The following is a 13878-nucleotide window of genomic DNA, read 5'->3' as shown; positions in this document are numbered from 1 at the left end:
GTCCTTTCCCCCTAATCCGGAATGCTTTGAGAGATGCTGTTTGAGTTCACTATTAGAATTACACTCCGTGCATGCTCAAAGACTTTCTTAGTGGAGACAGCACATGAGGTGTGAAGTGAACCTAGACCTGAGTTTCAAATTCCTGATCCGCCATGAAGATCACTAGTGCCTTTAGGCCTAGCCTGTCCTCCTAACCTACCTCACAGGGTTGTTGTGAAAGTAAGGTGAGGGGCACAGAATAATGTATGCCACCCTGACCTCCTTGGAGTAATGACAAAATATACTGTACATTCCAAAATTAATGCTTATCAAGGCCTTTTCTCAGAGCAATCCCAGAACTTTGAAATGACCTCCCATGGAAGCCATTTAAGGCTGCGATCCAAAACACTCTTACTGGGGAGTATAAGAACATAAGAAGAGCCCCGCTGGATCAGGTCAAAAGCTCATCAATGACCCCTGCTAATTGGGCAAGAGGCACTTTTTCAAGTGGGTGCTCCTCTTTTTAGCAGGGGGAGAGTAACTGGCCCACCTCACCCCAGCACTGTCTGTTCTAGTGGCTGTCTGCTGGTGTTCTTTTTGCATCTTTTTAGATTGTGAGCCCTTTTGGGACAGGGAGCCATTAGTTGTTTGATTTTTCTCTGTAAACCGCTTTGTGAACTCTTAGTTGAAAAGCAGTATATAAATACTGTTGTTATTATTATTATTGTTATTCATCTAGTCCAGATTCCTGGCCTGTTAACCCTACAGGAAATAAAGATGCTAAATTGGATGCTTGTGGATGTTTATGCAAATTTATTTGTTATTTCCCTGTATAATGCAGGAGAAATGTAAAGAATTTATAAAAACCTATACCCTAAAGCAGCTAAAAGGACATCAATCAATCTTCCAATTTATCTGTTCTTCACTAAAATAGGGGGGGCAGTTGTATAACTAGTAGGGGTGCAAAGCACTAAGTTTTGCAGGGAGCCAGTGTCTCCATTTTGCCCCCCAGCCCAGAATGGCTCCAAAGGGAGGGGCTGGTTGCAAGCTGCAATGAGGCTCCCTGCAAAACTTATTGCTTTGCACTCCCTCTAGTTACAGCACTGCAGGGGGGGACAGGGTTCTGTGTTACAAGTTTGTATTCGGCAGCTCAGAGTAATCACGCTTGGGCAGGAGACTCCAGTTATGTCCGTGAAAGCACTGTTAGGGACAAATGGGTTGACAGACACTTCAGACTGGTTACATGAGATGTGACAGCAATATCTTTAATAATGAGAGAATGGCAGATGAGTTCTCAGCTGTAGGGTACATTTACACACTCATGAAGTACAATATCATGAAGTACAGGTCACAAAGGAGCTGTTTCCCGCACCTCTCTGTGTAGACCGTAGGGAAATGGCAAAAAATGTAACATCAGAAACTGATCTCAAAACCCGGACCTTCAAAAAGGGGGGGGGGAGCATAAATTAGCATCAAGGTTGCTAATTAAAACAGCTTGAGTAGATCACTACACTAAGGAAGATGTCAGATCAGTCATGCCACTGGATTTTTGCTGTTTATATGAGTTCCTGGATCAGAACTTAAGATTTAAGAAACAGAAAACAGAATCACAGAAGGAGTTGGGAGGTGACCACAAGGTCATCTAGTCCAACCCCCTACCTATAGCAGGAAATTCTCCTAGACCTAGACATCTCCAGTAGGTTCCAGTCGAACCTCTGCTTGAAGATCTCCAGTGAGGGAGAATGCACCCCTCCCCCAGTAATCTCTTCCACTGCTAAGCCTCCCTTACCATCAAGAAATTCTTTTTGATGTCCAAGGAATAAACCAGACAGTTTGTTTAACTGATGCAAATTACTACAAAGAATGATGAAACGCACATAAGGAGATTGCAGACAAATGCCAAAGCATTCACCGCCTGGAATCTGGATCTTTTGTGGATCATTTGGATCACCCAGTGTATCTTTCCATCCCTGCAGAATGAGGCTTGCCAATAAAAGTTTGCCTAGACTGGGATGGTAGGATTCTGGAAAGTACTACTATAGCCTGCAAGTAAGAGGGAGTCAAGACTTTGCAAAAGTTATTAGCACATAATACAGCAGTACATCAAAGAGCAGCATTTAACTTAGCTCTCTAGTTTACTGCATTTAGAGCTCAAGGCTACTCAGAAGTAAGTTCCATTGTGTTGAATGGGGCTTACTCCCAGGAAAGTGTGTGCAGTATAGGATTGTAGCCCCAAGGAGTTAGGGATTTTCATTCCACTCTTAAGTGAGTCACCTCAAAAGTAAGTCCCAGTATGTTCAATGGGGCTTGCTCCCAAGAAAGTGTGCATAGTATTGTAGCCTGTAGCCTGTGATGGTGCCCCTGCAGGATACCACTGCCCTTCCCCCTGCACAATTCCACCACCTCCGACTCACCTGGAGCGAATCACCTGGCTCCAGGATGGGCCCAGGAAGCCATCTCCACAGTCTGCGCTTCCAGCAAACCGGAAGCAGTTTCTGACCATGTAGGGAGCCTCAGTGAGGCTTCCGCGCAGTCCGAGAGATGCATGAGGCTCTGTGCCCAGGGCATTTGCCCCTTTCTGATCATGGCAGGTCTGCTACTGGGTGCCCTAGTTGTGGAATATTCTCCCCAAAGACCCCTGACTGGCACTTTCTTTAGTCCCTATTAGACAGCAAGCAAAGACCATTTCATTTGCTTAGAAACGCTGAAGCGCATTGCATGCATATACCGTGCATGTATGCTGCCAAGCTGCAGAATGCAGCAACCCACAGCATTTTACAAGGAAGTGAAGCTTGGATCCCATGTAGAGTATATCACACGAAGGCATTTTCTGAATGTATCATATGACCCTCGCACACAGAGCAGCAGGCCGGCTGTCTCCCTCCGGCTTGCAGCAAAGATTGAACAGCAGAAAGGATGCGGTGAGGACAGAAATTGCCGAGACTTCATTACTTTTTACAAAGTGTGCTGACGAATATTTATTAGTGCACCATGAAGTATTAGCATCAATAATTAAAATTGAACTGAATAAACCGAGCGAGAACAGCCTCCGCAAATGCAGCAGGATTGTGCAGGTTAATTGGAGCGAGATGCCCAGGCAAAGCTCCAAAAGGGTGAGAGCTCAAAAGGGAACTTCAGCTTCTCCAAAACCACCCAGAGCATAGAAGCAGGTGGCCTGTGTTGTGGCGTAGCTAGAAGGGGTGCAAAGCACTAAGTTTTGCAGGGAGCCTCACCACAGCCTGCAAGCGACCCATCCCCCTCCCCTTCAGAACCATTCCAGGCGGTGGGAGCAAAATGGACCACCACCTGGAATGTCTCCAAAGGACAGGGGCCCCTTGCAGGCTGCGGTGAGGCGCCATGCAAAACTTGGTGCTTTGCACCCCCTCCAGCTACGCCACTGGGCCTTGCTCTTTTCCCAGATATTTGCACAGGGATGGCCAAGTACAAACAGATATGCTCAAATGTAAAAAGACAAACTACTCATTACCACCTCCATTAAGGACATTAAACCATGAGGATGGGACAGTCGGAATGCTCAAGTGACACAATGTACTCATGTATGTAGATTATTTATGAGCCACCCATCCGCATCAAAGTGCTATTCAGAATCAGCTCCCAGAGTGGTGTACAGTTAGAGCCAAAGCCTAGGCATGTCTACTCAGAAGCAAATCCCATTATAGTCAATAGGGCTTACTCCCAGGTCAGTGTGAATAGGATTGCAGCTCTAAAGGATACAGTAAAATTGAATCAGTAAAACAATATAAAACACAGAAAGAGCAAAGTCACCATTTAATAACCCCATCAAAAAATTAAAATCAGAACTATCCACAGACTCTCAACTCTTTCTCCAGAGCCTTAAAGTCTAGAAACAGCTTTCTTTCTCAGTGGCGTAGCTAGAGGGGGTGCAAAGCAGTAAGTTTTGCAGGGAGCCTCTCCACAGTGTTCAAGCAGCCCCTCCCCTTAGGAGCCATTCTGGGCAAGGGGGAGCAAAATGGAAGCATTCACCTCTGTTTTGCTCCCCCTACCTGGAATGGCTCTGAAGGGGGGGGCTGCTTGTTTGCTGCAGTAAGACCTCCTGCAAAACTTAGTGCTTTGACCCCCCCTAGCTATGCCACTGTTCTTTCTTTCTTTCTTTCTTTCTTTCTTATGGGAACAGATTTTCAGGGTGCTGAACTTTGCCTCTTGGTCTGCACTTGCCTGGTGGAACTGCAGAAATGTGGAATACACAAGATTCCTGCCGAACATCACTCTCTAGGCTGAACTAAGACTGGGAAGACAAGCAACAGAGAAGCAACACCATCCTTTTAATTGTCTATTCTGAGGATGAGTCACTTTTGCTGTTTAAAATCATTTCTCATTTTTATTCATTCTGCTCTAAGGTCCAGGCACTGTTTTCTTTTCTGTCTCCAGTTATTTGGTACATCAGAGATTTTGATAGCATCCAATACTTTCACCTTGAACGGATTTCTACTTGTCAAGGTCTGCCCTGGCCTGTCTCGTGGTCAGACAATGAGCAGTCATGCAGCATAGATAATCCTACCACACACTTGCTTCGCCTACATGGTGCCATGTTTGCATGTTGCGTGGGAGTGCAAGAAGAAAGATCAGAACGGAGACATAATTGCTGTGCTCCTTGAAGACACTGTGGCACAGGCTCAGGTCAGGTGATCCAGCAAACCACGGTTTGTTAGAGTGAGAACAAACTCTGCGTACACACATTTCCACCTTCCTGCCTTTGCATTCATCTTCCCTTCATGCACTTGAATGAATTCCTGGGATGGGCAACAAGGACTGCTCTCCCTACAAACCAGGATTGCAAACCATGTTTGAGCTCAGTTGGCAGGATGTGGTTTAAATTGCGGTTTAACAAGCCAGGAAACTTTGCATTAGCCTGCATTGTTTTTCCATGGACAACAACGGGGCAGTTCTGCCTCACCTGCTGCCCTCGCACCGTACGTCCCTCATACATGCATGCTGGACAACCTAAGATCACCTGGAAAGGCTCCTTTCAAATGCTATAACTGATGGACTATATGAATTGATTGACACTTCCATGCACCAGTTACAGGGCCTTCTCACTGGTGGCATGCTTTCTGTGGAACACTCTTCATAAGGATCCTGCCAGCTATAATCCCTCTAACATTCAGAGGAGGGAAAGAAAACCCCTTTTGGTTAGATAAGACTTTAGGGCAGTGGTTCTCAAACTTTTCCAGCCCGTGGCTCCCCTGATCCTTGTGGCCATTGGCCAGGGCTCCCCATTGCAACACCTCACCTACCCCCCAAATGGGGATGAAGGTGTTAGAATTATACACTAGAAACAAAAAAAAACAGCTGCCAGCACTCTGAGGCTGCAATCCTAACCACACTTACCTGGGAGTAAGTCCCACTGAACACAATAGGACTTACTCCTGAGTAGAGCTAGCTAGGATTGTGCCTTTTGTCTTACAATAGCAGCCAACAGAGTACCCCCCCCCCAAAAAAAAAAAATAAATAAAGGAGGCAGGAGGAAAAAGGGGGGTGGCTGAAAAGGAATGGGTATTTTTATTTTTAATCAATTTTTGGAGACAAAGCCATCAAGAGTGGCTTTTTTCTCTTTTTTGAAGGGGGAGGAAAAAGAGAAAGGTGAAGATCCTTGGTTAAGCTGACACAGACCTCAAGCCTATGTAGGTCTACTCAGAAGTAAGTCCCATTTGAGTCAATGGGGCTTACTCCCAAGAAAGTGTGGAAAGGATTGCAGCCACACCGAGCAAGATTACAACTCACCCCAAAGTAGATAGGGGCCTGCTCTCACACATACACCCCAGCAGATGCAGATGCCACACCTATTCCCCCCAGGTAAGACGGAGGAATGCAGGCTGGGGCATTTGGACACCCCCCTACTAAAAGCAGGCTGACTCCTTCCTTCCCAAACAGAGGAAAGCGCGGAGCTGCCTGTACTTACTCTTCCCTCCCAGTTTGAAGCCTGCCAGGAGGGCGCCCTGAGCTGATGAGATGCAGCACCTCCGCCACTGGCCAGCCAGCCTTCTCTCCCACCTCTCCCCACCATGTTTCACACGCCCTCCCCACCTCACACTGCCCCACCCACCTCCTTCACAGCTGCAGAAAAGCAGCAAGTCAGGAATCAGCACATGCAGCTGAGCTGAACAGAGCAGTGCAGCTACAGCCACAGCCAACGCCGCAGCCACCTCTCTCCCCAGATGCCTCACGACCCCCCTGGAGGGTAGCCACACCTCACTAGGGAGGCGGGATGCACAGATTGAATACCTCGGCTTTAGGGGGTGCTGATTTCAGTCTGCTACTGCTCGGGTGGACAAGTTCCAGAGTGTGACCTGAAGCATTCAGATTTTCGTCTTCTTCCTAAGGTTTCCAGAAGAAAGAGTGAACTCTTAAGAGTAAGGGCCCAACGTCTAGGCTAGGGTGAAACACCCTTTCTGCTTGGCTGAAGGGCTTCTGCTGTTTGTCTCACCACAGCACCTAGGCATCAGGCTCCACAGTGAAGCAAGAGACACAACTCGGTTTTCCCCCCCGAGCCTTCAGATCCCACTACATCCTTCCCTTATCCTAGTGTTTCTCAGATTGTGGGTCAGGACCCACTAGGTGGGTCACAAGCCAATTTCAGGTGGGTCCCCATTCATTTCAATATTTTATTTTTAATATATTGGACTTGGTGTGATGTGATGGTATGTGACTGCATTTGGGGAAATGTCACAGATTTGTACTTTTAACAGGCTACTATGAAGATGCTTCTAACAATGATAGCAAATGGGACTTACTCCCGTTGGGTAGTGTGGGTAGGATTTCAGCCTAGGAGTGTTAAAAAAGTTTCCTGCTTCATGATGTCACTTCCAGTCATGACATCACTTCTGGTTGGTCCTGTCACGATGCTCATTCTAATCTAAAGTAGGTTCCGTTGCTAAAGGAGTGAGAACCACTGCCTTTAGAAATGGGCTGTCAGAATGCCAGATGCAAGGGAGGGCACCAGGATGCAGGTCTCTTGTTATCTGGTGTGCTCCCTGGGGCATTTGGTGGGCCGCTGTGAGATACAGGAAGCTGGAGTAAATGGGCCTATGGCCTGATCCAGTGGGGCTGTTCTTATGTTCTTATCCTAAACAGCTCCACTCCCTAAATACCAACCTGTTAGCTCCCTAGTGCCTGTTCTTGCTGCTGCACAAATCTCAGACTTAGGAGTCCATCCTGCCTCAACTGCACCTCTTTGAACCATTTTGTGCTGCGTTGATATTTAGATGTGGTTTAATTGATGTTAAAATTGTTTGCATTTCTACAGAGCCCACAGCTCTGTACATGTTGAAAGGAGAAGATCACATCCTTTACATATTACTAATATATTACAATAATATTCACAGTCTATGAATCTTTTTAATTCAGTGGTTTCCAAACGTTTTAGCATCAGGACCCACCTAAAAAAAAGAAAGCTTTATCAACCACTTAAGCCTCAGTGGCTAAAAATGTTATTTGGCCATAGTGCTCCCCCAGACTAGCACATTGTTTAACCTTGATGCACTTAGTCTAATCTAGCTATCTAAGTCTAGTTTAAATGTCAGCTTCATGACACACCAAAAATTGGGTCGGGACCCACAGTTTGGGAACCACTGTTTTAATTTATTCATCAAAGCATCCAATGTCTATTGAGTCAAAGTATTATCTGGATACCACGTTTTCCAGACTCACAAAGAGAGTCTGGTCCAACAAATTATCTGGATGTGCCAAAACCAGTATTACTGTGCTATTAGCCACTTTATAGGTTATAAAATTTCCGACGTGCATTCAAAATGTGTGACAGTCAGTGAAGGATTGTGTGCTGTTGCCTATTAGTGTAATTATGCAAGGCTGAGCAAGCTGATGCATGTCTACGCAGTAGAAAGTCTCATTGCGTTTAACAGGACATACTTCTAGGAACATCTGACTGGATTTCAGCCTTATTTATTTGAAACTCATGCCTCATCTCAATCACCATCAAAAGTTAATCATCTCAAAAGCTCACTGTTGAGAGCAATGGCTTGCGCAGAGGTTGCCACAGGAACCTTCTTCTCCTATGATCCCCACCCATGTGATTTCCTTGTTTCATGTTACCCAAACACAGGTGACATAGGAACAGGGCTCACGATTCAGCCAGGTGCAAGGGAAATGCTTAACTTCCCACCATCGTCACAATAAGGGCAAGCAGAATGACAACATCACACGTGTGAAGCTGTCGAGGAAATAAGCACATATGCACAGAGAAAGAAAGTGCTGCCGCAAAATAAATTGCCCAGGAATTGTCTGTTTCCAGGCTGCCCCTTCGAAATTGCCAACTGTTTCTAGCAACAAGCTTTTTCCTGAATTGAGCTTCCTGTATGAAAAAATCTGCAAGAGACCAACATCAAAACCCTTGACTCTATGGAACGATGCCTGCTAATAATAAAAGGACCCTGCTGTGTCATTAAGAGGTTTAAGGAGCAAGCCAAGAAGCTCTATGCAGAACAGAAAGGCCTTGATTGTATGTTTGGGGTACATACAAGGAGCATGCAGTATGGGGAGGCCACTGGGAGTCCCATAGAAGCAGCTAGAAGCTTTCCAAAGAGGGGTAGCTCTTCCCATAGAAGCAGCTACAAGCTTTCCAATCAAGGTAGTAGAACTGGGGGTCTTGAGCATTTGTTGACTTTTTGCCACAGGCTGTGAAGTCTTTCTTCACACATGGCATAATTAAGGTGTGGAAATCATGGCTGCTTAGTGGGGAAATAGGCAGTGCTGAGATACACAGCTTTCAAAAGACACATTTATGGGGGAGACGCGTTACGAGTCATGATAGCTAAACAGAACCTGTTAGCTAAACGGAACCTGTTAGCTAAACGGAGAAGCAGACGCCGTGATTTTGCTTCTCTTTTTCTTCACAACTTGGCTGGATCTAGTTAGGTAGCCAAATGCATTTGTCAAGTCTTGGGGCTCTGGAGAGGACTGTACCACTTCAGATTCCGAGTGGGAAAGCACAATTTAAAACTCTTCCCCAACAATTCTCAATCACAACCTGAAGCGATGCAGCCCATTCTACCACCTCAGGATCCACCACCTCATATCGCATGTGTAAATTCAGGTTAGATGCTGGGTGACATATACTTAACAGAGAATCCTTGACTGATTTTTAAAACGGTAGTGGGATGCAGGGGTCAGAAAAGTGACTTACGAACATCTGTACCTCTCCTGCTAGTCCCAAGCAGAAAAAAATTGAAGGATGACACCCCTGGTCATGGCATGGGGTGTAGTTACTCAACAACATTCTCATCCTAACCTGTGTCATTCAGGGTATGGTAACTGATTGTATTCCCTTGGTATATGAACACTGAAGGCTACACAACTAATCCCATATGTTCCTATTTGCAGAATGATTATCATTGACCTGGATTGCCATCGAAGATCACCTGGGACAGGTCTGTGAGATGCTCTGCCCTTCACGATCATGCTCTGTCCAGCATAACACAAAAAGTCCTAGCAAGTGTGAAGCTTCCCCCTAATAGGAGGTTCTACAACAACTCCTATACCCAGACATACTAGATAGTTCTTTAGATGGCATACGGTGCAATCCTATGTTGCTAACACAGAAGCAAGCCCCATTATGTTAGGCAGTACTTATTCTTACTCTCTCCCAGGTAGGCATGCATAAGGTTGCTGCAATCCTTCTCTTCCTCCGAGGTCAATTTCATAAGCACTGCTTACAGCACTAAGAAATGCATGTGCATTTTATCCTAAGGAGCTCAGAATAGCTTATGGACAGTTCCCTAAACTTCCTTTGTTTCAGCAGGACGACCGTTACTTATACCAATCTCTAGGCCAACAGTCCTTACCAGAACCCTCTTAATGCAACACACCATTAACCTCCAGATATGCCAGTACTGGTACTGCAGCAAGGCTATTATTATTATTATCCCACCCTCCCTCCGAAGAACTCAAAGTGGTCTCACACCCCTTTTATCCTCACAACAACCCTGCAAGCTTGGCTAGGCTGAGAGACAGTGGTCAGCTCAAGGGCAGCCAATAAATTTCACAGCTTAGTAGGGATTTGAATGTGGGTCCCTCCCAGTCTAAACTCAGCATTCCAGCCAACGAACCATGCCAGTTCCTGTACTGACTTCTGCACACAGGCCCCAGATTGTTGCCCAGCCAGATTTCATTTCAATGGAGCTTGCACAGGAAAGCTGCCCAGTTACCAGAATGGGAGGCAGGCAATGGCCTTCTACTTTCTTGCCCTCCCTGCTTCTTGCTCATGCCACAATAAGCCAATCAGCTTCTAAGGTGCTACAATACCTGTTGCTACAGATTAGCATCATGACTGCATTTTTCTCTATCCCATTTCACCTACAGTCTTGTTTTTCAGTGTCTGTGTTCTTACTGCTGCAACGCACAAAAAGGTTTAACTGTTGGTTAGTGTGAATTCATTTTTTTCCCCCAAACAGAACAATAAACAAATTAATGAAGAATTATCAGTTAGCCACAACGCTTACAAGGAATCTCCATGCGCAATGGCAGCCAACCTCTGAATAAATAGCCGGTGCCCTGCTTGTGAACTTCCTAGAGGCATCAGGTTGGCTATACTGGACAGAGAACATGGGAGTAGACGGACCCTGTCTGGGATCCATGGAGGCAATTCTTATATTCAGTCATTGATCTTGCTTTTCTAAAAGGTTATTCATCTCCATAATTAAACCGAGAACTAAATGTCAATGGGTATCACCTTTCTTTTCTAAAAACTAAACCTTTAGCAACTAGGCAGCACAACTGAAGCCAGGGAAAGAAACACGTTTTCACCACACATGCTTTCTCACAAGGATCCCAGAGAAACACATCAATGTTCTTCATTTTTAATCTGAAGGCAGCCAAGCATTTCTTTGCAAAGCCCAAGCCTAGCTCCCAGAGAAATTCCCAGTACATTTCTTTCCTGTTGACAACAAGTTTCTATGAGGCTTCTGCCTAGACCAGAATGATAATGCAAGGCTGCTGGGATCATCAAACACAGCCCGTTTCTATGGCAAATTCCCCACAACACCTTGAGCGGCTGAGACTTTCAGGAAAACATGTTCGCTTCCATGTGACCAAGATAACATTACGTTATCATAGCCTGCACATCTTGCGCCTGTGAATTTCTCCAGGGCTGAGCTTTTAAGAGACAAATAAAGCCACACTTGACAATTGGAAAGGGCACCCATCCATCAACCTGTCAGCCGTTTATCTTCTAGGAAAAAGAGAGCTTGGGGGCTCTGGAACAGCACATCACCTAGGGCCACAAACGACACATCTGAACATACCCTACTTATGAGAGCAGAAAGCAATTTCCTCATGCACCTTTTCCTAACTTTTTTTTGGGGGGGGAGCCTTCCCACCATGCAGATTGCAATCTCTGCAAAGGTTCTGCTTTGGGTGGGTTTTGGTGGCTGCAACACTTACTCTGAAGTAGGCCCCAGGAGCCAGAGCCACAGAGAGCTCTTTTGGAGTAAGGATCCTGGAACCATATTCAAGTACATTTGTGAGGCAGGATACCTGATAGCCTGATAGGTCTGCCCAAAGGCCCATTCACACATTACGTTTTTAGGTGTACATGTACAATCCAGTTTCCATGTACAGCACAAATGCCACAAAAATGTATTTGCAGGTACAGGCAGTGGTGTAGCTGGAGGGGCTTCAAAGCACTAAGTTTTGCAGGGAGCCTCACTGCAGCGTGCAAGCGGCCCCTCCCCCATTCTGGGTGGGGGGAGCAAAACAGAGGTTCTGAAGGGGAGGGGCCGCGGTGAGGCTCCCTGCAAAGCTTAGTGCTTTACACCCCTTGTAGCTACACCACTAGGTACAGATATCTTACAGGCGCACTTGTCAGGGAATTGAGAGGCATGACAGCTCCCTGTTGGCTGTAGACTCCTGGCAAACCTAAGCTGGCTGCCATGTAATGTGTGAACTGGTCTTAAGGCTGCAATCCTATGCACAGACTGTAAATTCCATTGGTGGAAGTCCCACTGAACTCAAAGAGGCTTACTTCTGAGCAGACATGCATAGGATTGGGCTGTCAACCAGTTAGAGTCTCCACTTCCCGATCTGTGCCTTCACCAGCTTGGGAGAACGTGTTGCCCGCCTGACCTGGAGCATCAGCTCCATCAGCTCACCCATGGGACCCCCAACCTGCTCCCTGATCCCTGCTGAGGAACGGCACCCCACAGGCGAGTGTGTAGAAGCCTCCCTGGACAAACAATCACCCGAACAGTTCATGGTGCCAGGAACATAGCTGGAGGGGCATCGAAGCACTAAGTCTGGCAGGCAGGTCACCAGGCAGTGCAAGGGGTTCCTCCCCTTCGCCGCCCTTCAGAGCCATTCCCGGCGGCAAGAGGCACCCGCCTGGTTCCAAAGGGGAAGGGGAGGGACCCCTTGCACGGCGCATTCAGGCACCTGCAAAACACAGCGCTTTGACCCCCCCTCCGGCTACGCCACTGCCACGGGGCCACTCAGGAAAGGCCCTGCCCAGCAAGCTGACCCGGCGGCCGGGGACTCACACGAAGGCGTGGTAGAGCAGCGCCCAGCCCCGCGGCCTCTCCAGGGCGTCGTAGATCAAAGTTTGGCTCCTCCGGTACTTCACGTTGTTCCTCTTGACGGGCCGGCTGAGCGGCGTCTTGGCCAGGAGCCCGATGCCCTGCGCGGCCCTCCGGCCCCCGTCCTCCCGGCCCGCGCCCTCCAGCAGCAGGGTCCCGTCCTTGTCCGCTCCGGCGCCCAGCGCCAGGGACCCCTGCTCCAGGTCGCCGGCCGCCAGCCCGGCTTTCTTCTCCGCCGGGCCCCCTCCATCACCAGCCCCGGGCGCCGCCGGGGCCGGGGCCGCCGCCGCCTTCCTGGCTTTCAGCCCCATCTCGCGCCAGTCCCTCCTGGTCCGCTGCCCTGGTCCGGAGAGGCGAGCGCGGGGTGAGCGGGAGCAGCAGCAGCAGCAGCCCAGCGGGGGGAGCCCAGGGCCATGGTCCGCGCCCACCCTCGGCTTCCGGAGAGGAGATCCCCCGCAGGGCGCGGCGGGGCGGGGCAGGGCGACCGCCTCCCCGCTCAGGGCATCCCCGGCCGGCCGGGGAGGGCAGCATCAGCCGCGTCCCTGCGCGGGAGGCATCGGGGATGCTGCTGCAGGCGGCGCGCGCATCGCAGGGCTGGCGGGTCCTCCCTGCGCCCCGGCAGCCCCTCTCCGCCCGCATCCAGCGCCTGCTGCCCGCTGCCAGCCCCACCGCTAGGCGTGGCCCATTGTATGGGCGGCCAGCGAGCTCCTCCTTCCCAGCGGCGCTGGCTGGCAGTCCCCGGGGGCCCGGCGTGCCAGATCGGGGGCTGCCTGCCTGGCGCGAGGCGGGGGGGGCACCTTCTGCCTTCCTCCTCCTCCTCCTCCTCGCGACTGCAGTGGCCAAGCAGGGCTGCCACCCCGCGATCGCCTCTCGCTCCAGCCCAGGCAGGCTGCTGGCTTGCTCTCTCCTTGCCAGCCCTGATCCGGGGGTGGAGGGACGGAGGGAGGGAGAGGAGGAGGATGATCCCCCCCCCCAGCTGCCAGGCTGGGGCTCCCCGCTGCTTGCCTGCTGGGAGGGGGAGGAGGGAAGCGTGAATGAAGGTTGTCGGGAGAAAAATGAGGCTGCGATGGAGAAGGGGGGGGGGATTGTGACCTACACACAGCAGCACAACCCTGTGCAGGTTTGGGATTCAGTTCCATGGAGCTCAGGAAGGGATGCACCAGTGGCGTAGCTAGAGGGGGGCAAAGCACGACGTTTTGCAGGGAGTCTCAGCGCGGCGTGCAAGCGGCCCCTCCCCTTTGGAGCCAGGCGTACGCCTCTGTTTCCCTCCCCCACCATCCCGAATTGGTCCAAAGTGGGGCTGCTTGCACACTGCGGTGAGCCTCCCTGCCAAACT

General features: G+C 49.1%; 1 protein-coding gene across 1 annotated transcript in view; it reads right to left on the bottom strand.

Moving 5' to 3' along the window:
* KCNQ3 (potassium voltage-gated channel subfamily Q member 3) overlaps positions 1–12853 on the bottom strand; it is a 159068-nt gene extending 146215 nt beyond the window's left edge. The window contains exon 1 of the mRNA XM_066623376.1: positions 12507–12853. Within this exon, the coding sequence (XP_066479473.1) occupies positions 12507–12853 (347 nt within the window). The remainder of the gene's footprint in view (positions 1–12506) is intronic.
* Between the last annotated feature and the right edge of the window lie 1025 nt (positions 12854–13878).

This window comes from Tiliqua scincoides, chromosome 4 (assembly GCF_035046505.1).
Source record: "Tiliqua scincoides isolate rTilSci1 chromosome 4, rTilSci1.hap2, whole genome shotgun sequence".
Taxonomy (NCBI): Eukaryota; Metazoa; Chordata; class Lepidosauria; order Squamata; family Scincidae; genus Tiliqua; species Tiliqua scincoides.
This window is presented reverse-complemented; position numbering and strand designations above follow the sequence as displayed.